Source organism: Vidua macroura, chromosome 20 (genome assembly GCF_024509145.1).
Source record: "Vidua macroura isolate BioBank_ID:100142 chromosome 20, ASM2450914v1, whole genome shotgun sequence".
Lineage (NCBI taxonomy): Eukaryota > Metazoa > Chordata > Aves > Passeriformes > Viduidae > Vidua > Vidua macroura.
Window position 1 is genome coordinate 1,036,634 of NC_071590.1, and position 20,799 is coordinate 1,057,432.

Here is a 20,799-nt window from a genome sequence, read left to right on the forward strand (position 1 = left end):
GGCTGGCTGCTGTGAGAGGGCTCTGCCCCGGAGCCGGCATCAGCCTGTGCACTGCAGCCCGTGAGGGAAGGCTGGGGAACCTTCTGGCTTCCCTTTGGAGGGAGAAAGGACTGCAGTTCCTCATGGAGAACATTAACATTGTTCCTGTCTCCTCTCTCCTGCGCTCACCACTAGAGGTCAGCGGCCAAAAGGAAACGGGGTGCTGCGGCAGCTCCTGGGCGGTGCTTCAGCTCTGCCGGGCCGTGAAGAATTGGGCATTGAGCTTTCCCTGACTGACAGACAGAATATAGCAGCGTCCTAATCGAGGAGCAGTGTAACCCAAGAAAACTACGTATCGTAGGCCAGTTTACAAATAAAATGTGAGCACAGCAATAAAATACTTTCTGCTGTTCATTGGAAGAAGTCACTGCTGAGGTCAGTGTGGTGTGGGTTTGTGGTTTGTACAGGCAGGGAAAGTTCACTGCTGTCTGTGCCTGGGCTGAGGCAGGATCCAAACTGGTTTCTCCTCAGCCTTCCTGGTGCTCTGCTGGAGTGGGGAGAGGTCTCGGTGTTGGGTGTACTCCTGTTCTGCTGTGACTCTGTGCAGATCACGTTGCTGTGGCTGTGTCCCAAGTGCCACCCTGATCAGAGGGGCAGCTGCTGCCTGAGCACAGACACTCACCTGGAGCTGGGACCTGCAGGTGTTGATCCTTGGAGCCTTTTCCTTGGAGGAGCTGTCAGAGCTGTTCTGCTGTGAGAGCTGAACACTGCCCTCCTGCAGAGGATCAAATCCTGAGGGGGAAAGTGTTGGTGTGAGCCTGAGAGCTCATTCTGAGTGTGCATAAGGGCACCTCTGTTGAAGTCCTGTCCCCTTTCTAGGCTCTGAGTCTGCACTGAGAGTTTTGCTGTACCAGGTGAGCCATTCTGCCTTTGGCCGTTTTATCCGTTTTCCCTCTCATGGAATGCTGAACTGTGTAAAATGGGTGTGACACTGTTGTTTTCCCTGACCTAACCTGTTGTCCTCCAGAACTCCTTGTCCACACAGCCAAGTGCTCTGGGCTTTGGGATCTGAACTGCTCACACACAGGTGAGCAAGTCTTGAGAGAAACTTGGATATCTTCAGGGTTATGTCACAGACAGTTTTTCCTCCTCAGAGTTCCTTGGGTCAGGAATGTGCCTGACACTCTCCAGCAGGAGTTCTATGGGTGTCGTTGGGTATTCACCCCTCTGCCTGTGGGATGTGGAACAGCAGGTTCTGCCTTGTGCACTGTAATTAATTTGAAATGCTTTTGGGTCCAGCTTTCATCTCTTCTGCACGGATGGGCTCTTGTGAGACTTACTAGCAGGTAAGGCAGCTGTACAGGCACAGATTGTCAGAATTCCTTATTGTCCTGCCTTTTCTGGGATGGCAGAGTGAGGCTGTGGAGGGATCTAATAAATCCTTGCTCACATCTCCGCTGGTCATCTTAATTTAATTTTGCATCTGCCTTTTGTTGTTTGCCTTGACGAAAACCAAGGCTGAGATTGTCTTACAGTTTCCCCCCCCCCCCCCCCCATATTCTGCAGGTTTGTAAAGTATTGTCAAAGGGCTCAAAGCAGATACTGGATTCCTGCAGCCACTTGGACCAGGCAGGTGGATTCAGGAGTTCCAGGGGAATGCCAGAACATCTCTGCCAGGCTGAATTATAGCTATTACAGACTGAGTTAGAGAAGAGATGGATTTTTGAAGAGCTGCTGAGTGTGAAGTTACACAGCTCATGGTGATGGTGCCCTCTGCACACTGAGTCTGAGCCCAAACTGATGCAAGGTTGGGTAGATACTGGTCATATATTCAGGTATATTAACTGGTAGCTGATCCAACAGCAAAGTCCACATGAGTTTACCAAATCTCATGACATGTGTTGATGGTTTTTAATGCATTTAAGAACGAGGTAGACTTTGGAGTTTTGTGGTTGTGGCACACTTTGCCTTTCCTCCAGGGTGCCTCCTTTGATGTGGATTTGTCAGGGAAGGTGAACTCTGATGGTGTTTGTGGCCTGCAAGGTGCCATTAATCACAGGGACACCAGTTCTTAGTGTGGATTATCTCCCTCAGCTGGGAGATCAGCTGAAAGGACAGATCCATCTACACTCATTCCCAGGGAATGGAATGACTTTATTAACCTTCACATTTCTGAACTTCAGGCATGAGTAATAGCAATAATAATGTCCTGATTCCTTGTTTGATGGGTTTGGAAGCAATCGAATGAGCATATTTGTTGATGCAATTTTGAGATTAATGCTCATGTTTTCTACAATAAGCAATGTAATGATGCTGACAGGCTATTTGCAATGTAAGGAGAGAGGGGTTGATAGGAACACACTGAGGGTTTCCAGGAACCAAACCCTGCCCCAGAGTGTTCGGTTTGTGTCCCTCTGTGTCCCTGGGCCCCTTTGGCACTGGTCCCTGAAAAGTCATCCTGGGTTAGCCATTGTAAATCCCACCCCTTCCAGCATTTCCTGGGAGCCCTTGGAGCCTGGGGCTGCTGTGGAAGCCCAAACCTTGCAGGCCCTGGGTGAAGGAGCTCTTAGGGAAGCTGGGTTTGGTTGGCGTGGGGCAGTGGGCAGTGAGGTATTTAAGGCCTAAGGTTTATAGACCAAGGGTCATGTGCTACAGCTAGGAACTATTTAAAGGAGGAAAGAATAGTCAGTGATATGTTAACCAAATGGAACAAAATTTGAGAATGTAACTTCCATTTAAAACTGATGTGGACAGCTCCAAAAGCTTCAGCTTTTAATGGGTGAAGGATTCCTTTATGAAAAATATGCCCTTATCTGCAGCAGCTGCTCTGGGCCAGATTCCGACATGTGCTACTCTGGCTCAGAATACAATGAGAGTCTACATTTTAAAATGAGCTTTAAGAAATTAAATTTAACTTCTTGGGGACTACTTCTGTCATTAACAGCAGAATTTGCCATAGGGACACTTCACCCTTCTCCTTTCCTGGGTTCAAATCTTTTTTCTCTAAACCCTGGCTAGTGGAAAGGATTACAATTGCTAAACAAAATTACAAGAGATCTTGAGGCATTTTCTGAGTAAGGCTTGTGAGTGATAAAAGGCATAGAAAACCTCCCCAAAATAACCCCCCCAAAAGGCATAGAAAACCCTACCAAAATAAATATGTAACACAGGTTACATAACAGGTTAATGTAACCTGTGTCTGGATGTGCAGTCTCTAACATGTGACATGGCAGTGACTTCCTTGCTAAAGGTATTTGGGAGCTCTGAGTGTTTATTTGCAGCCTTTTCCTGACCACGTCCTTTGGTGGAGATGGTCAGGACTGACCCTGCAGCAGCCCAGCCCTCCTGCTCCCTATTTCTCACCAACTTTGTGCTCCATTTCTCAGGTGGTTTTCTTTTTGCTGTGCATTTTTTAAGTTTCCTGCTTTTCTAATGACAGATTTGAGCAGACTTCCCAAAATTTTACAAATCAGTGCAGCAGAGCCTCTCTGCTCTGGAGCCAGGCTGGGAGAGCTGGGGGTGCTCACCTGCAGAGGAGAAGGCTCCAGGGAGAGCTCAGAGCTCCTTCCAGAGCCTAAAGGGGCTCCAGGAGAGCTGGAGAGGGACTGGGGACAACTCAAACCATTCCAGGATTCTGTGTTTTTTTTGACCACTTGAAAAATTGCTGTTGAAATTAAATGTTCTTTTAGTCCTGAACTCATGGAAAGGAAAGAAATGAAGTGAAGAAGTCTTTACAGAGCCATTTAAAAAAGAATCTGCAGAAGATGGCATGAGTGTGGAGTGTGTGCTGCCTGTTCTGTGTGAGAGAGCAGAAGAGACTGAATGGAAAATCTTACTGGTTTGAATTTGGACATTTGGGACACTTGTTAAGCTGTGTTAACTGGGCTTCAGTAGGGGTTTTTGTAGCACAGAAGAAAGAAAATGTGAAAACATGGCTCAATTTTCAAGTATAAGCAGTCCCTTTTGGTTGGACACAGACGCACTGTTAGTTTTGACTCCTCTGGTGCCTTTCAAAATCAATCTTCTTTGTGGCTTGTCCAAGGAAGTCTCCCAAATCAAACAAACTCTGGCAGGTTCCCTCAGCAGTGTGTGAGTTGGAGCTGTGCTTCAGCAGCACCTTGTAAAAGTTGCCCTACAGCAGAGCAGTGCTGCTGGAGCTCAATGCAGCACTCTGAACCCCCCGTGCAGCCCTGCAGATACATTGGAAAGTTGTGACCTGCGAGGTTTCTTGTCCTTGGGACTTGGGCTGATGTTGAATCTACAAGAAAATGACGTTGGTCATGGAAGATGCTCAGTGCCCTTTTTTCTGATGCACTTGGATGGCAGCATAAGCTCCTGTCACTGCTTGTCAGCAGGAGTTTGGGATTTAAATGCTCTAAGTGTCCAGAAATCTCAGCACTGGCTTTTCAGACAAAAGGAAATGGAAAATTCCCTCCATGAGGATGAAGCAGCAGGTCTCTTTTCCTTTGTTTAGGTGGGAGCTGGGAGCTGCTGCCTCAGGATAACACCAGGGACCTTCTGTATCCTACAGCATAGGGAGGGAGATGGGGATTCCACCTCCTTATTTAAAATTCACAGGGGTTTCTACTTCGGGAGAGAAAAGTCCTGTTTCTGAATTTGGTTTTTTTTTTTGTTTTTTGGTATCAGTCAGAACTTCTCAGGGGCTTTCCCCATTTTGAAGGGAGCCTACAAGGAGGATGGAGTGCCAGGACATGGGGAATGGCTCCCCACTGCCAGAGGGCAGGGATGGATGGGATATTGGGCAGGAATTGTTCCCTGGCAGGGTGGGCAGGCCCTGGCACAGGGTGCCCAGAGCAGCTGTGGCTGCCCGTGGATCCCTGGCAGTGCCCAAGGCCAGGCTGGACAGGGCTTGGAGCAGCCTGGGACAGTGGGAGGTGTCCCTGCCATACAGGGTGAGCTTTAGGGTCCCTCCTGATCCATTCCATGATTCTATGACTTTAGGGCCACTTTTTGAGAGCACCTGTGTGAATTTTCCCTTGTGCCCCAGGCAGCTGAAGTTTCAGTCATGGCCAGGTGCTTCATTGCCCCGTTCCCTGCTCACTCCTTGTGCTGCTCTCAGCTCTTTTGCTTTACTGGGCAGTGCTGGGGTGGGTGTGTAGCCTGTGATTATGTAGACTCTGGCAGCTGTTTTTAATAAGATTTGCTGTCTGTTGGGCTGTTAGCTGGTTCACAGCTTGCTCACTCTTGAGTTCTCAGTTCTCCTGTCTGCTGCAGGAGCTCCAGGCTGTCTCTGCTGGTGACTGACAGCAGCGAGGGCCAGGGTGCTGTGGGATTGACGGGGTGTTTATCCCTGGGCTCAGCAAATTGCAGCTCTGTCTCTGCCTGTCACAGCTGAATTGTGACAGCCACAGCTGTGTTCCTGCTGGAGGACGGTCCCCAGAGTCCACCCTCAGCTCCTGTGCTTGTGTTCAGGGGTGTCTTTGTAGAGTGGGCTCCCTATCCCTGTTTTGCCACGTATTTCAGCCCTCCAGGAAGGTTGTTTTGTAAGGAAAGGAGCGACATTCCTATGGGCAGCCTGGGGTCCCTCTAGCTCCCCAGATCCCCATGTGGTTCCTGTCTCTGGTGCCCCTGCCAGAGGAGGCTTAGGAGGGGAGGAACTGCCAGCATTGTTGGTTGTCCTGCTGCCCCTGGGGCATTGCTTCCAAAGCTCTGCTCCGTGAAGTTTAACTCTCCTTCATGTAATTCATGAACTTTAATAGTTCATTCCCCAGCTCCTGGGCAAGTGTTGCTAATCCTTCCTGCTGCCAGGCAGCTTTTTCTGACAACCTGGCCAGAATTCCCTCAGTGCTGTTCTGTTAGTGCTGGCTCCAGCCCTGGTATGTTCCTCTTTACTTAATGCCTGTGCTTTTCATCTGGGAAAAGATCCTGGAGCTTGTAGACGGATGAGGCTGTAAATCATGGCAAGGCCAGGGCTTCCCTTTGTCTGGCCACTGAGAGGTTAGGCAGGAAAGAAGTTGAGTCATAATTGAGTGTAAATTTTTTTCTGAGAGTAAAATCTTTTAGGGGAGCTTTTTTCCCCCTGCCATGGCACATCAGTAACTAGAGTCATGAGGCTAAAAGTGCTAAATGCAGTTAATTTGGAGAATCATAGAATGGTTTGGATTTGAAGGGACCTTAAAGCTCATCTTGTCCCATGGGCAGGGACACCTCCCACTGTCCTAGGCTGCTCTGAGCCCTCTCCAGCCTGCCAGGGATCCAGGGGCAGGCACAGCTGCTCTGGGCACCCTGTGCCTGCCCACCCTCCCAGGAAGGAATTTCTCCTTAATATTGAACCGTAACTTCCCCTCTGTCAGATTGAACCTGGTATTCCTTGTTCTGTCACTCCAGTTCCTGATGCAGGGTCCTGTAGCCCCTCCAGACCCTGGCAGGTGCTCTGAGGTCTCCACACAACCTCCTCCTCCCGAGTCTGAGTAGCCCCAACTTTCTCAGCCTCTCTGTGGAGTTTCAGTGTCTTTTTTATTTTTCTCCCCCCTGCACGATCACTTTGAAGAGTGTTAGATGGATAAAGTGGGGAACAGGGAGCTGTCGGGCACCTGGCCATCCTGGAGAGGGCACTGCAGAGAGGAGGACAAGTGACAGTAGCACATCCTGGTGGCCGCCTTTGGGGGTGGCTGGGGCTGAGTTTGGAAGGCAGATTTGAAACGCTGGCACTGAGATTTGTCCTGGGGCAGGGAATGCTGAGGCCCTCACTTGTGTCAGGGGCTCTTGGTCCATGGAAGTTGCGTTTTCCTTGCCCTGGGAATGTGCTGCCTCTGCCTCTTGTGCTGCCTGTGTGAGAGGGAAAGGGAAGGGTGCAAAGGTTCAGCTGGCTTTATCCACAACCAAACCCCTCCAGCCTGCAGCAGAGCTGTGCTGATGCTTCCAAGGAATCAGGGTATATGCAGAGGTTTTCCTCATCTCTGAGCTCACTCCTTTGTGAGCTGCACCTCCAGTTTTTGGCAGTGAAATATTTCATGGGCCTGAAAAGCTGGCTCTTGTCACTGCTTGCTTGATTTGTTATGGAAAGACAGTGATTTGCCTTGGATTTACTGCAGGGCTTTCTACTAAATCGCCACAACTGGAGAGGTTTCCTCTGGGCAAAGTGAACTTTTTCCCCCTCCTCTCCAATCCTCAAGAACAGATCTGAAAGGTTTATTAAGCAAATAAGTGAACATCCCTGTGCAGTGAATTCCATTTCCCAGCAGGAGTACGTGCAGCCAATGCCCTGCCGAAGTGGACTGGTCAGGTATTGCAGGGCAGGGAAAACCACAGCATGGTTTTGTTTATGGGCTCTCACATCAGGGTGTGGGCAGGGAGAATTGTGATCCTCCCTGTGAGGGGAAAATGATAATTGAGCTGTATTTCTGCCCTGTCAGTAGGAATTGGGTGTTGCTCTATTGAAGTGCTTTTCTCAGGTGCTGCAGGCAGGTAGAAATGCAAGTGTTTTCTATGCAGAAGGACTTTGTGTCTAGAGGCTTTCTTGGATGGGGTCTCTCATTTGTAATTAATTAAATGACTGCATTTTTAATATTAGGATGTGCTCCATAGTGGAGATTTAACTCTTCTGGGAGGATTGACCTGGCCTGAGATGGTAAAGCACAGGCCAGGAGGTTTAAATCCTGCTCAGGACTTCGAGGGGCTCCCAAATCACAGGATCAGGGAGTGATTCAGGTGGAAAGGGACCCTAAAGTTCCTCCAGTTCCCTTGCCTGCCATGGGCAGGGCTTCCTTCCTCTAGCCCAGGTCTCAATCTGTGCTAAGGTAGGGCCTTGCCTGAGGCCTGGGTTAAGTGATGGCTTGTGGCAGGATAAGCTCTTTATTTAGCACTTGGAAGATGAAGTTTTTTATCTATTATCTCCTTCCTTCCTTATGCATGAAGCTTTCCCAGCAATATTAATATTTTACTGTTGAAGAGTCTTGCTGATAAATTAAGATCAAGGCTCAAGAAATGAGCTTTAAAATCCACTAAATGGCAATTAATTATTAGATGTAGGCTTCTGGGGGAGTTTTGATGTGAGAGAGAAACCAATGAAGTCCTGCCTAAAGGCTCAGGAAGCTGAATGGAAGGAAGTAGAAGGTGGATACAGCTTTCTCCTTCAGAAAGGACCATGTTGTGGTACTGGTTGTTAAAAAATACATTTCTGAACAACATCCCTGAGGCTGTGGGCAGTTTTATACAAAATGAGTAGGGAAGGTAATAATCTCTGTCACTAAATGTTTTACTCTCCTATGTCCTTCTCAAGTGTTTATTAGGAGCGGTGTTTTGTCCTTGAACTTCTGTGTGGATGGGTTTTAATATTCAAATTTATTTTTCTTTGGAGGCGCCTTTTATTTTCTGAGCTGTTGCTCAGGTACAGAAGCAGTCTGTTTATGTGCAGGAGCAGCCAGACTCCTCTCCCTGTTTATGAAGAGCAGTTTGGCGAGTCAGGAGCACTGGTTTCCTTAGTGATGCTGACAGTTGGTGAGGAGACTCAAACTGAAAGCATTTCCATTAACTTTTCCATGGCTTTGGCACAAAAGAGGCTTGGATGTGAAATAGCCTCAGTGTTGTCAAGACAAAATGTCCTCTGCTGGTTTTTGTTGTTTATCTATAACTCCTTCAAAAAAAGCCATAAAGGACTGACAGATTACAAGTTGCATGAAATATCCAAGTAATTATTTCCACTTTGATGCTTCTTTGTGCAGACATGAAACAATAAATACCCATAAAGTCTCAGCAGTGACACTCACACAGCAGGGGAGTCACCACTTCTTACGTGCCAGGGTTTGCTTCTCCTGCCTGTGACTTTATCCCAATATCCTGCCCAGGGCTTAGCTGTGTGTGGAAGCAGCTGGAAGCCAGACTTCCATGGGCTGCTGCTGGAAGGGGCTGTGGGCAGGGGGAGCAGCCTTTTCCTGCAGGCCTTTGCTGTGGCTGCTGCTCCAGGGCTCCTCTGCTCTGTGAACTCCTGGGAGTGCTCCCTGAGCTCTCCCAAGCAGTGGCACTCCAGGCACACACTGGTTTGGTTATTGTGCACTCAGGAAACATTGGGGCTTAAAACCTGGAGTTGCTCTTGGATGAGATTTCACACCCTGGTTGTTAAAATATCCTTGGAAATTTTGTTGCTGTGTCAGTGGGACAAATCTGCTGTTCTGGAGATGTTCCTTTTCCAATTTACTGTCCTAAGTCACTGCTGGGAAGAGGGATGAGATGCAGGATTAGAGGAATTGCTGTGTGGCACTTGGCTCAGTTCAGTCCAGCAGGTGTGTGGCTGTGCCCCAGTGTTTGAGGTGAGGCCTGGCTCTAACTGGCTGTAATTCCCTGTGATTCTTCCAACAGAGAGAGCAGGAGCTGCAGGAAGGAGCTGCTGGAGCTGAGAGGAGAGAGATGATCACCCCGGCCCTGAGGGAGGCTCTCACTAAACAAGGTGAGGCTCTGCCAGAGCAGCTGGGGCATAGCTCAGAGCCTTGGAGCTGCCTTTGAGCAGAGCAGTGGGAGAGGGGCTCTGTGTGCGTGAGGGGCTGCCCTGGGCCCTCGTGGCAGGCCTGACCCATGCACAGGACAGGACACACGGAATGGCTGGGGCTGGAAGGACCTCTGGAGATCACCCAGTCCAACAGCACCGAGGCAGGGTCCCCCAGAGCAGGTGGCACAGGAATGTGTCCCAGGGGGTTTGGGATGTGGCCATAGAGGGATACTCCAGCCTGCCCTGGGCAGCTGTTCCAGAGCTCTGCACTCTGTGGGAAGAGGTTCTTCCTCAGGTGAAGATGGAATTTGTTGTGGTTTGGTTCATGGCTGTTGCTCTTCATGCAGTCGCTGGCACCACTGAACAGAGCCTGGCACAATCCTCTGATACCCCTGGGGATATTTTATGGACTGATGGGATTCCTCTGTTTTCCCTTCTCCAGACTGACCAGGCCCAACTCCCACAGTCTCTTCTGACCAGGGAGATGCTCCAGACCCCAAATCATCCTTGAGCCCACTACAAGACCCTCTCCAGTAGCTCCTGGTCTTTCTTGAGCTGTGGAGCCCAGAACTGGGCACAGCCCTGCAGAGGTGCCTCACCTGGGCTGAGCAGAGGGGCAGGATCACTCCCTGACTTGCTGGGAATGCTCTTCCTGATGCCCCCAGGACACTCTCCTGGCTCCTGGGCAGCTCCCCATGCAGTGCCTGGAGCTCCCAGGGTTTGATGTACCTGCTGGGGCAGCTTGAGAGATGTGCCCATGGTCCCACACTCTGCAGCTCCCACAGTGTAGGTTTGTCAGGGAATATTTAAAGATCAGCTTTGCATCTATTTTGCAGCTTAGTCCCTTGCTTTTATCTCAGTTTCAAACTCTGATTTGTTGCTGAAACATTGTTTCCAGAAAAGGAAGTATTTCAAACTAATTTTAACCATTCACTAGATGTTTAGATCAGCAGCCCTCCAATGAGAGCAGTTGGAGCAGATTTCATGTCTTTTTTTAAAACAAAGGACCAGCCTGAGGAGAGCCAGACTGAGCCCTACAGTTCAGGAGCCTCAGCTGGGAGTGGCAGAGCCAGGAGGAGGCTGATGTGAGCTTTCTAAAGGGAGTTTAATCTGGTTTCTTTTCTCTCTTGGGGTGGAGCATGCTTGCTTTGCTGCTAAATCAGTGTAATAATGGCATTGTTAAGGTTGCAAAAGGTCTTTAAGATCATCAAGTTCAACCACCAACACACCATCACCCCCATGTTCAGCACTAAGCCGTGACCTCAAGAGCCACGTCCTCACATTTATTCAGCACTTCTAGGGACAGGGCTGCCCTGGGTTTCTCTCCTGAAGCTCCTGAGAATGCCCCTGCATCACTGAGGGCTGAGCTCTGGGGTCCTGGCATGTCCTGGGCCAGTCCAGCTGTGCAGCCCAGCCCTGCTGCCCCCAGGGTTCGGCTGCTCTTTGGCCTGAGCTTTGCAGTGCCCAGAGTGTTCTGCCCAGCCCGTGGCTGCCAGCTTTGGTCACTGGGTTGGCATCAGCCTTGGCACAGCTGGGAAGCAAAGTGTGAGGAATGACCCAAGGGCTCGTTGCCTTCTCCTCATGGCCCTCGGGGAGCTTCTGCTGGCTGGGGCCGGTGCAGGCCTTGGACCAGGCCATCTTTTCAGCCTCACTCCTGAAGGCTGTGCTGTGGTGGCAGTTACTTTGGTTTTGTTTGTCGTGTATTTGATTGCATTTTATTTATATTTTACTTGGTTTTGTGTTTAAGGTGGCAGCCTTTTGTTTTTATTTATTCATCTATTTAGTTATTACTAAAGAAAGCAGGGGATGGGGGCAGTGCTTTGTGCTGGCCCTGTGCTCTGTGTGGTGGTTGGAGCATTTCCCATTGGCTCAGTCTCACCAGTCCCTCCTCGTTTGGGTTTGGGTGTGAATGTGAATGGAATTGTGCTTTTGTACCAAGTGGCCATTTAGAAAATAAAGCAGTGCTGGAGGGTCACCTTCCTACCGTAATTCTTTTGACTCAAAGAAGGCTCCCCACAGAGCTCTGATTTTCCTTGTGACATTCCTGGGACAGGAATTTATCCAGACAAGTGGGTCCACATTTTCCCTTCCTGCAGTGCTCATGGTAGTGCCAGTATTGGAGCCTCTGGTAGGATCTGCTTACGTAAATCTGCCCTTTCAAAGACTCTAAACTGTTGTGTCCTCACAGCCCAGCTGCCTCTCCCAGCTCTCCCTCCTCTGCTGCTCACCAAATTCTTCAGTGGTCACTCAGCTGTGAAAAAGAGAAGCTGTATTGTGGTTTTATTTATGTCATATAACATTTTTTCCTGTAAATAACAAACCAGGAAGGCTTTTGTGGCTACAAAAATAAATCAATTCCCTTCTTCCCTCAGCATCATTCCCCCTAAAATAACAAGTGCAATGTAGTCAAAAGATTATCTCATTTATTTTGCACCAACTGGTTTCTTTGGGTGTAGGCTCAGTGTCTTTTCAAGAGTATCCCTGAGGGCATAATTAGCCCAAGAGAAGGAAAATGAGTATTAGTGGTTCAGGGAGAGCTGTTCTTTGATACTGCAGTTGCATAACAAGAGGTTTTCCTTGGAGCAGCATCTCCTCAGACCATAAATTCGCTGTGGATTCACCTTCAAAGCAATTTACCTTCCTCGAGGTAAAGGGAATAGTGCTTAAGCAAAGGTTTTTATTTTAGCCCTGGCATTGAATATTGGCTAAATTTAGCCTCCCCATTAGGTTGCAGTGGTATGAACCCTTGGAGCTGCCTGCTTGCAGGTACCTTGATAACAGCAAGATACCTTGATAACAGGTACTCAGCAAGAGCTGCTTTTGAAAGTCCCAGCCAGAGGCAACACAATTCCAATTCCATCAGTGCCCAGCTCCACCTGAAACAGCAGCACAGCTCTGAGGCTTTGGTGAGTGCCAGTGCACTGGGGAGAGGCTGGTAGTGGTTGTTGGTTGGGTTTGCAGAGCTCCTGGTAGTGCTTCAGTCATTCTGTGTGTCCAGGTAGCCAGAAAGAAATGAACTAAACTGAAAATAGAAACGAGCTTTCCATGTTCACATTTCCTGTGGTGCTTGGTCAATACAGTCCAATTTCACATTTGCTTTTTGGGGTTGCTTGTAAATTTTTTACACAATCCCTTTTGGGCTGAAAGTTGCTTTTGCTTGGCCTGGGTGCCAGGAGGATTTAGTATAGGGTGAAGGACTCGTGAGCCTTTCCAATGTTCCTGATTTCTCAGGAAGTACATTTAAATCCTTGGTGGGGGAGTCTTGAGCTGCTGTTTCAATAGGAAAGATGAAAGTAGAAAAACGCAGTGGGGTTTTCTTTTTCTGTAAAACAAACAAAAAACCAAAACACTTCTGTGTGTCAGGAGAGGGTCAGGTTGGATTTTAGGGAAAGGCTCTTCCCCCAGGGGGTGCTGGGCGCTGCCCAGGGAATGGGCACAGACCCGAGGCTGCCAGAGCTCCAGGAGCTCCAGGAATGCACACAGTGGGGTTGTTGGGGTGTCTGTGCAGGGCCAGGGCCTGCACTGGATGATGCCTGTGGTCCCTTCCAGTCAGGCTGTTCGTGAGTCAGGGGCTGACCATGACTTTGTGCTCTGCTGGGGTTGGTGGCATCATTAGTCACAGCTGCTCCTGGATTTGCCAAATGTTTTATTGACGCTGATGGTCTGACTGAAGCCAACCACGTCCTGCTGGATGCTGGCAGCTGGGAGAGGGATTGTTCACTGCCTGCCTGAGCTATTTGGAGCTCAGACATGATGTGTCTTAGTGCCAGCCACCTCCATCAGCCCTGTCATGTGACAGGGCTTGTTCAGCAGCCCCAGGTTGGCTCTGACGCACTTCCCTCAACAGGGCAGGAATGGAATGGGAGCAGTGAGCCCAAAGCCCTGAGAGCTGAGTGTTTGCTGAGGAGGCTCCAATGGGGAATGGCTCCCCACTGCCAGAGGACAGGGTAGATGGGATATTGGGAATTAATTGTTCCCTGGCAGGGTGGAGAGGGCCTGGAATAGAGTTCCCAGAGCAGCTGTGGCTGTCCCTGGATCCCTGGCAGTGCCCAAGGCCAGCCTGGGCTTTGGGGCTTGGAGCAGCCTGGGGCAGTGGGAGGTGTCCCTGCCATGGCAGGAGTGGCACTGGATGGGCTTTAGGTCCCTTCAGGTCAGACCATTCCATGATTCCAGGATTTCTCAAGCTGCTCACACTGTGTTTCTGTCATGCTCTTTGCTTTACTCTCTCCTGCTGTAACAGAGCCAAACAAATCCCTGCTCTCCCTGTCTGGCAGCACACTGGGAATGGGTTAATGATGCCAAAGGCTGACCCTGCTGACATTGGATAAATTATTCTGTCCCACAAGGATAGTTTTGCTGCAATCCAGTTGGTTCTGTCCTTACTGGTTAAGGAAGGCTACAATTTAGCCCCAGGGTGCCCAGGACACCTCTATTTTACTTGTCTCCAAAGGCAAGTGGTGCATTAAGAAATAGTCTGGGCTTCAGCAGCCACTTAAACTGTTGTGCTCTGACTTTGTGCTGCAGCTAAAGCTGTGTGCCTGTGGCTTTTAGTGGGGAAAGGCAGGCAAGAGGCTGACTTCAGAAAAATACTGAAGACTGGGCTTTTCAAGTGCTTACCAACCTGGAGTTGAGGTTTTTAAAAGCTTTGGTGGCTTTTGCTGGCCCTTCTTGGGCCGAGGCTCCCAGTTCCTGCAGCTCTTGTGCCCAGTTCAGCCTGGCTCTTTGTGCTGAGCCTCTGAAATGTCATGTGCTGCTGGCTGGGTGCTTTGCAGGCTCTGTGCTCCAGTTTGGGACCTGGCAGGCTTTGGGAGGAGCTGTTTAACTCCAGGTGGCACTAGCAGCCCACAGCTGGCTCTGGGATTTGTGACACTGGTGCAGTCCCCAGAATGTGCCACAGAAATCAAATACCGGCTGTGGGCAGAATAAAAATTACTTTGCTAGCTAACAAATTACTTGTGGTGAGCAGAATAAATACAGTGACCATACCCAGGCACAGAGATCAATTCTTTCGGAAATGTCAGTAAATAAAGGGCAAACACACAGGTAAAAGGAAGGAGTCCAGGCAGCAGAAGATGCTTAAGCCCCACTGTGTGAGAGCTGCCAGGAGCTGGTGGAGAGCTGACTGCAATTCTGATGTGCTGGCACAGCTGCAGCACCTGAGCAGGAGCAGAGGAGATGGATAAATCACATTTAGGCATCTGATTCTTCTCTCAGGTGTTACCAGAGCTGGTGGAATAACCCCATGTATAACAAAGAGGAAAATAAAAATAAACACACTTATATTTGAAGTGCGTCCTTTTTTGATTTGTTTTAGGTTTTGGCAGGGCTTTGGAGAGTATTGGGCTTTGAAATTAAGTCTAAGCTGGAACAAAGTACAGGATATGTTCAGGCAAGGATAAAATTTGCTGTCCTTTCTTTGTAATGTGACACTTGCCCCACACAAGGGGACAGTTCGGGAAAATGGAAATGTGGAGAAAGGAATGTGCCCTGAATGACTGAAAAGTGTCTCAGGAAAACAGAACAGAAAAGAGATGCAGCTCATAGTAGTCAGTAGTTCTGTCTGTTACCTTTTGGGTGTGTTGTGGGTGCTTCAGGAGGAGACTTGTGCATGTGGAACCTCCCATTCCAGACTTCAGCCAAAGCTGACCCTGAGGTACAGCTCTTAAAAATGCCAAGTGCTTGCAGATTTCTTGAGTTTTTCTGTGAACAAAGAATTGCAGAATCCCAGACTGGTTTGGGTTGGAAAGGACCTTAAAGCTCATCCCATCCCACCCTTGCCATGGCAGGGACACCTTCCACTGCCCCAGGCTGCTCCAAGTCCCAGTGTCCAGCCTGGCCTTGGGCACTGCCAGGGATCCAGGGGCAGCCACAGCTGCTCTGGGCACCGTGTGCCAGGGCCTGCCCACCCTGCCAGGGAACAATGCCTGCCCAATATCCCATCCATCCCTGCCCTCTGGCAGTGGGGAGCCATTCCCATGGGAATGGCTGAATCACCACTTGGATTGATTGCTCTTGGAGGTCCCTTCCAACCCAAACCAGTCCACGATCCCTTTCTGGGAATGCTCTGCCTTGGCGGTGCTTTTGGACAAATGGGCCAGATACAGATGGCTCTGCTGTGTTTTCTCTGATGTTGATACAGGTGGGAGTGTCAGTGGTCTCCGAGGCTGATTCTGGCAAAGGCATCATTGGACAGGAAATGGTGCCTTTGGCTGTGGGAGGTTTTATATTCCTGTGCTTCAGAGGGAAAGGTGCTCTTGGATTAAAAGAGACATCAAAGGGAAACGCCAAGTTTTGAGAATCCTGGAGGTCTCTTATGATCAGCTGTGGAGGCTGGAATTTGTGGTAACTCCTGGCATTCCCACCCCTGAACTGTGCCAGTCTCATTTCCCTGGCTCTAGGTTGGCTTTGGGCTGTCTGTGCAGCAGCTGAATCCCTTTCAATGCCCCCAGGGGGCTTTTACTGTGTCTTGAAAGCGTTCAAGATGTTCGTGTTGTGTACAGTGACAGGGATCTGAGGCAGCTGGGAGGCCAAACCTCCCACCCCTTTGGGAGGGAAGGGGTTTGTGCTAACAAGGGAACAGTCCTGTGATCCCTGCTTCTGTCCCACTCCTGCTTTCAGCTCATAGGAGCAATCCTTCCCAAATCATGAGCCTTTTGGATTTTTAAGAGCATTTTTTCAAAGAGACAATCCAAAATAGGTCTTGGTGAACATGGTAAGAATTTCTTCAACGTTGAGCAGTTCTAGGAATGAACCTGGAGGTGTCTCTTGTCATGCTTGGGCAATCTGAAGAATTCCACTTCCCAGCATCTCCTTCTTTCTAGATTTGTATAAAATACTGATATAATCTGAACAGGTGCCTCACTAGGGGCATTTCTTCTTGTTATTGTTATTATTCTTGCTGTTATTATTCAAGTATTCTTTGGGTGGTGACTCAAGCACAGCAGTTGTGTTTCAATGTGGAAAATGGTCCTTACAGGTGGTGGGGATGGATCCTGCTGTCACTGACCTTCAGCTCTGGCCCTGTTAAACTGCAGTCCTTCAGAAGCACAGGAAATTGGGATTTTTTTTCCCTTGTAAAACTTCTGCTAGTATGAGACTGCCCTGAGCTGCAGCTCTAGCAGATAATCCCTGCCTCAAAGCAGTGGTTTTATTGCAGGAGAGTGCTGCATAGCTCCACGCAGCAGTGGCAGCTGCACTTTGCTGCTCTCAGGGCAGTCCTGTGACAGCCAGCAGCGTTTGGAGGCACAGTGAGGCCTCAGAGTGGCTTTCTCAGCTCCCAGAGTGTCCATGGTTTGGAAAGATGGGTGTCTGCTAAGGAAGGCGGGAGCCTCCCCTGAAATGGAAAAAAAAAAATGTAGACCCCCTCCCTCTGAATTGTTATAAATTTGAAATTAAGCGGGGCTCTCAGGCAAAAATATGGGAGCAGGAATAGCAGTTCTTTATTAGGGAAGAAAAAAAAAATAAAATAAACAATGCAGTGAACTAAAACACCACTGTCAGAGTCAGAACACAACCTGACTTCCTGTTGGACAGGGTGTTGGCAGCAGTCCAATTGGAATTGAGGCTGCAGCCCTCCTGGAGCGTCAGGTGTGGTTCTGTTGGAGCAGTGATCTTGTAGAAAAGGGTGCAGTCTTCCTCTGAAGAGGCAGCTGTTCCTCTGGGAAATGCAGTGCAGGAAAAGCCATGCTGGTGTTCCAGAAACTCCAGATTATATCCAAGTAGGAATGCTTGGCTCCTCCCTCTGGGTGGAGCATCTCCCAATGGGATGTTACAGTTCTTATCAGTCATGCAGTGACATTCAGTAGCCCATTAACAGCAGATGTCTCCTCTGAGAGAGGACTGGTTGTGGAAGAGAGAAGGAAAAGTGCCCATTTAAGAGAAGACAACTGCCACACCTCTAACAGATGGCAATTGAATACATCTTGCCTTGCAATCTAGACACAGAGCCTGCACTCCTAGAGAAGGATGGCTTGGTCTTTTCCTTGTGTTTTTTGGAGCTTTTTCAACCAGGTTTCAAACCAGGTTTCCTTCTTTCTTTCAGTATTGAATCTTTTGCTTTGGGATTTTAGGTGAAAGTAAACTTCTGGTGATGCAGAGATCTGAACTGGGAGGTGTCAACCAGGCAGGGATTGTCCCCTGTGCTGGGGCACCTCCAGTGCTGGGGGCAGCCCTGGGCCCCTCAGGACAATGCAGACCCTGAGGGGCTGGAGTGTGTCCAGGGCAGGGAATGGAGCTGGGAAGGGGCTGGAGCCCCAGGAGCAGCTGAGGCAGCTGGGAAGGGGCTCAGCCTGGAGAAAAGGAGGCTCAGGGGGGACCTCGTGGCTCTGCACAGCTCCTGACAGGAGGGGACAGCCGGGGGGGTCGGGCTCTGCTCCCAGAGAACAGGGACAGGAGGAGAGGGAACGGCCTCAGGCTGGGCCAGGGGAGGCTCAGGGTGGACATCAGCAGGAATTTCTCCCTGGAAAGGGTGCTCAGGCCTTGGCAGGCCTGCCTGGGGAGGTTTTGAGTCCCCATCCTCAGAGAAGTCCAAGGAAGGGCTGGACGTGGCACTTGGTGCTCTGGGCTGGGGACAGGGTGGGGATTGGGCACAGCTTGGAATGGATGGGCTTGGAGGTCTTTTCTAACCTCAGGGATTCAGTGTTGGTGGGTTTTGTTCTGGACATTTTGCCACCCGGGGATGGTCTGCAGTCCCTGAAGGCTGCTCAGCACAGCTCTCAGGGTTGTTCAGAGAGTGCAGGGGGTGTGACACAGCTCCTGATTGGGACACTTGTGCTTGTAGAAATTCAGCCGACCTGCTCTGCTCTCAAAAATAACAGAATTGCTCAGTTGTGGACATAATTCATCCATGTCCAGGAGCTTGGAAAGATTGGATGCGTGTCTGGCACTGGTAAACTGGCAAACCACATCCAGAGCACCTGGATACTGGAATGTGCCCTAGGAATACAGACAGCACTGTCCTGGCTCAGTGCTGAGAGCTCAGTTGGATCCCTTCAGGACTTGAGTTTCAGAGAAAGGACTTTTAAGCTCTTATTTCCAGGATGGAGTGGAAATGCTGCAATGTGGTTCCAGAGAGCTGAGCACAGTCCTGCCCCAGCCTCTGGAGCAATCAGGAGCTGACTCTGGCCGTCTCTCCAGTCCCTCTGTGCTCTATTAAACTCCAGTTGGCCTGTCAGGGTGAGCAATCACCACATGTTCCTCAGCCTGGTGTTACTGCCTGATAACACTCATTTCACCCCAAAGGTTGTTTAAAAGCTTAATTCACATCTATGAAAGTGACACTTAATTTCAGTGAAATTTGGCAAGCTTCTAGATCATCTAAAATTTATCATCTAGAGCAAGATCAACTCACATCCAACCTTCAGATGAGACGTTCTTGTCCTTTAGTTGGGAGCTGAGCTGATTACTGTGAGCCTGCTCATAATTGAAGGGATCCTTTGCATATTAGACTGTGGAAATAATAAATGGATTGGTTTGTTCAGCTGTAGTGTCTGAAGGTACACAGGGGTAGGGAACAGCAGGTCCATCAAACACTGGATTGTTTGGAAGGTGCTGTATCCAAATATCCACTTAGAGTTATTGGTCAAGAGTCACAGCCCTTCAGAGCAAGGGGGGAATGTGTTCATAGGGAGCCCTGGCACCCACAGCTCCAGACTTGGGGCCATCAGGAGGATGGATTCAAGCGCTGTTGGCCTTGGCAGAGCCACAGGGACATTGTGGCAAAGCTGATGGAAGAGTGGAGCTAGCCTGAGCTTCCAAAAGGGAGGCTCAGCAGGAGCTGCAGTGTGGGAACAGGGCTGGAGACCCTCAGGCTGGCTTTGTTGACAGTTTTTCACATGTTTAATGTGAAGCTTTGCAGTAAGGATGTGCTGTCCCCATGTGCTGGCACTGCTGAGGTCACACCCCAATCCTGGGGTCAGATTTGGGCCCTCACTGCAGAGAGGACATTGAGGGGCTGGAGCGTTTCCAGGGCAGGGAACAGAGCTGGGAAGGGGCTGGAGCCCCAGGAGCAGCTGAGGCAGCTGGAAAGGGGCTCAGCCTGGAGAAAAGGAGGCTCAGGGGGGACCTTGTGGCTCTGCACAGCTCCTGACAGGAGGGGACAGCTGGGGGGGTTGGGCTGTGCTCCCAGGGAACAGGGACAGGAGGAGAGGGAACGGCCTCAGGCTGGGCCAGGGGAGGCTCAGGGTGGATTTTGGGGAAATTTCTTACTGAAAGGGCTGTCCAGCGCTGGCACAGCTGCCCAGGGCAGGGGTGGAGTCCCCATCCCAGGAGGGGTTTAAGAGCCCTGTGAGCGTGGCACAAGGCTCAGTGGGGGGAACGCTTGGGCTCGATGATCTCAGGGGGGTTTCCCAGCCAGAACAGTTCTGTGATTTTAGGACACTCCCAGTTTCTTGCTTAACCTTTTGTCCTCTCTTTTGGCCCGGACTGCCCTGCTGCCTCCTTCCCAGCAGTACAGCCAGTGCTGAAGAGCAGCTTTGCAGTGTTGTAGAGTCTCTGCTCACTGGCAGCAGGGGTGGAACAAGTGTCCAGCCTTGGTCTCTGGTACTTTCTCTCATTCCCAAGTGTCAGAAGCTTGGCATGGCCAGCACCTAGTGCTGGGTGACCACACCTTCTGCCGGTTCCCCACACAGTGCAGGACCCCAGTTCTGTGGCTTTAGCAGTTCTCTGCTGCTCCCTCCTGTCACCACAGCTGGGACTCCTGGCAGTGACAGAGATGAGTAACCCCCCTCTCATCCCCAAAGCTGGCTGGTGTTTGTAAGACTGTTTTGATGTTGAACGTGTACAATTTTCTTGGCCTTTAAAGGAAGCTGTGGGTGCTCCACATGGTAGAAGTTGATTTAAGGAACCTAAGAGAAAATGCTGGAGCTCTGGAGCTTGGCACCTTGCTCAGTTCAGCTGCTTCCTTTCTTCCCTCAAACAGCTCAGTAGCAGATCTGGGTGGGCATGTCCTATTTCCAATGTAATTTTTCTGCAATACCCATTTGAAAGCAGCCATGTTGCTGTTACTGACAAGTGATCTGCGAGAGAATAATCTTATATGACTGCTGGTGCTGGATTTGGAGAAATGGGAAAAATAAGACTTGGACTGTGCTGGGTGACAGCAGCAGAGTGTGCCTTGGACTGCTGTATTAGAGGGGGGAGGAGTGCAGCACCTTTCAGCTCTCATCCACAAATCCTGTAAGGACACACTTTTTAGCAGGGAGGTCTCAGCTGAGATTAGACCCTGCTGTACAAGCTGTTTGTAGAGAAAAGCTGCAGAAAGAGGCAGGACAGAGCCAGGGCAGGGAGGTGTTGGGTTCCAGCCACGTGCAGCTCTGTGTGTGTGGCTGTGCCCCTGGAACTGCACCAGCATCCTCTGAGCCAGTCTGAAGTAAAGG

At 49.9% G+C, this 20,799-nt stretch overlaps 1 protein-coding gene across 6 annotated transcripts in view; it reads left to right on the top strand.

Annotated features, from left to right (window-relative positions):
* LOC128817159 (S-adenosyl-L-methionine-dependent tRNA 4-demethylwyosine synthase TYW1-like) overlaps window positions 1-20,799 on the top strand; it is a 97,738-nt gene that overhangs the window by 8,608 nt on the left and 68,331 nt on the right. For all 6 annotated transcript variants that reach the window (XM_053995422.1, XM_053995428.1, XM_053995424.1 and 3 more), the window contains one exon: window positions 9,298-9,385. In XM_053995422.1, the coding sequence (XP_053851397.1) occupies window positions 9,298-9,385 (88 nt within the window). The remainder of the gene's footprint in view (window positions 1-9,297; window positions 9,386-20,799) is intronic.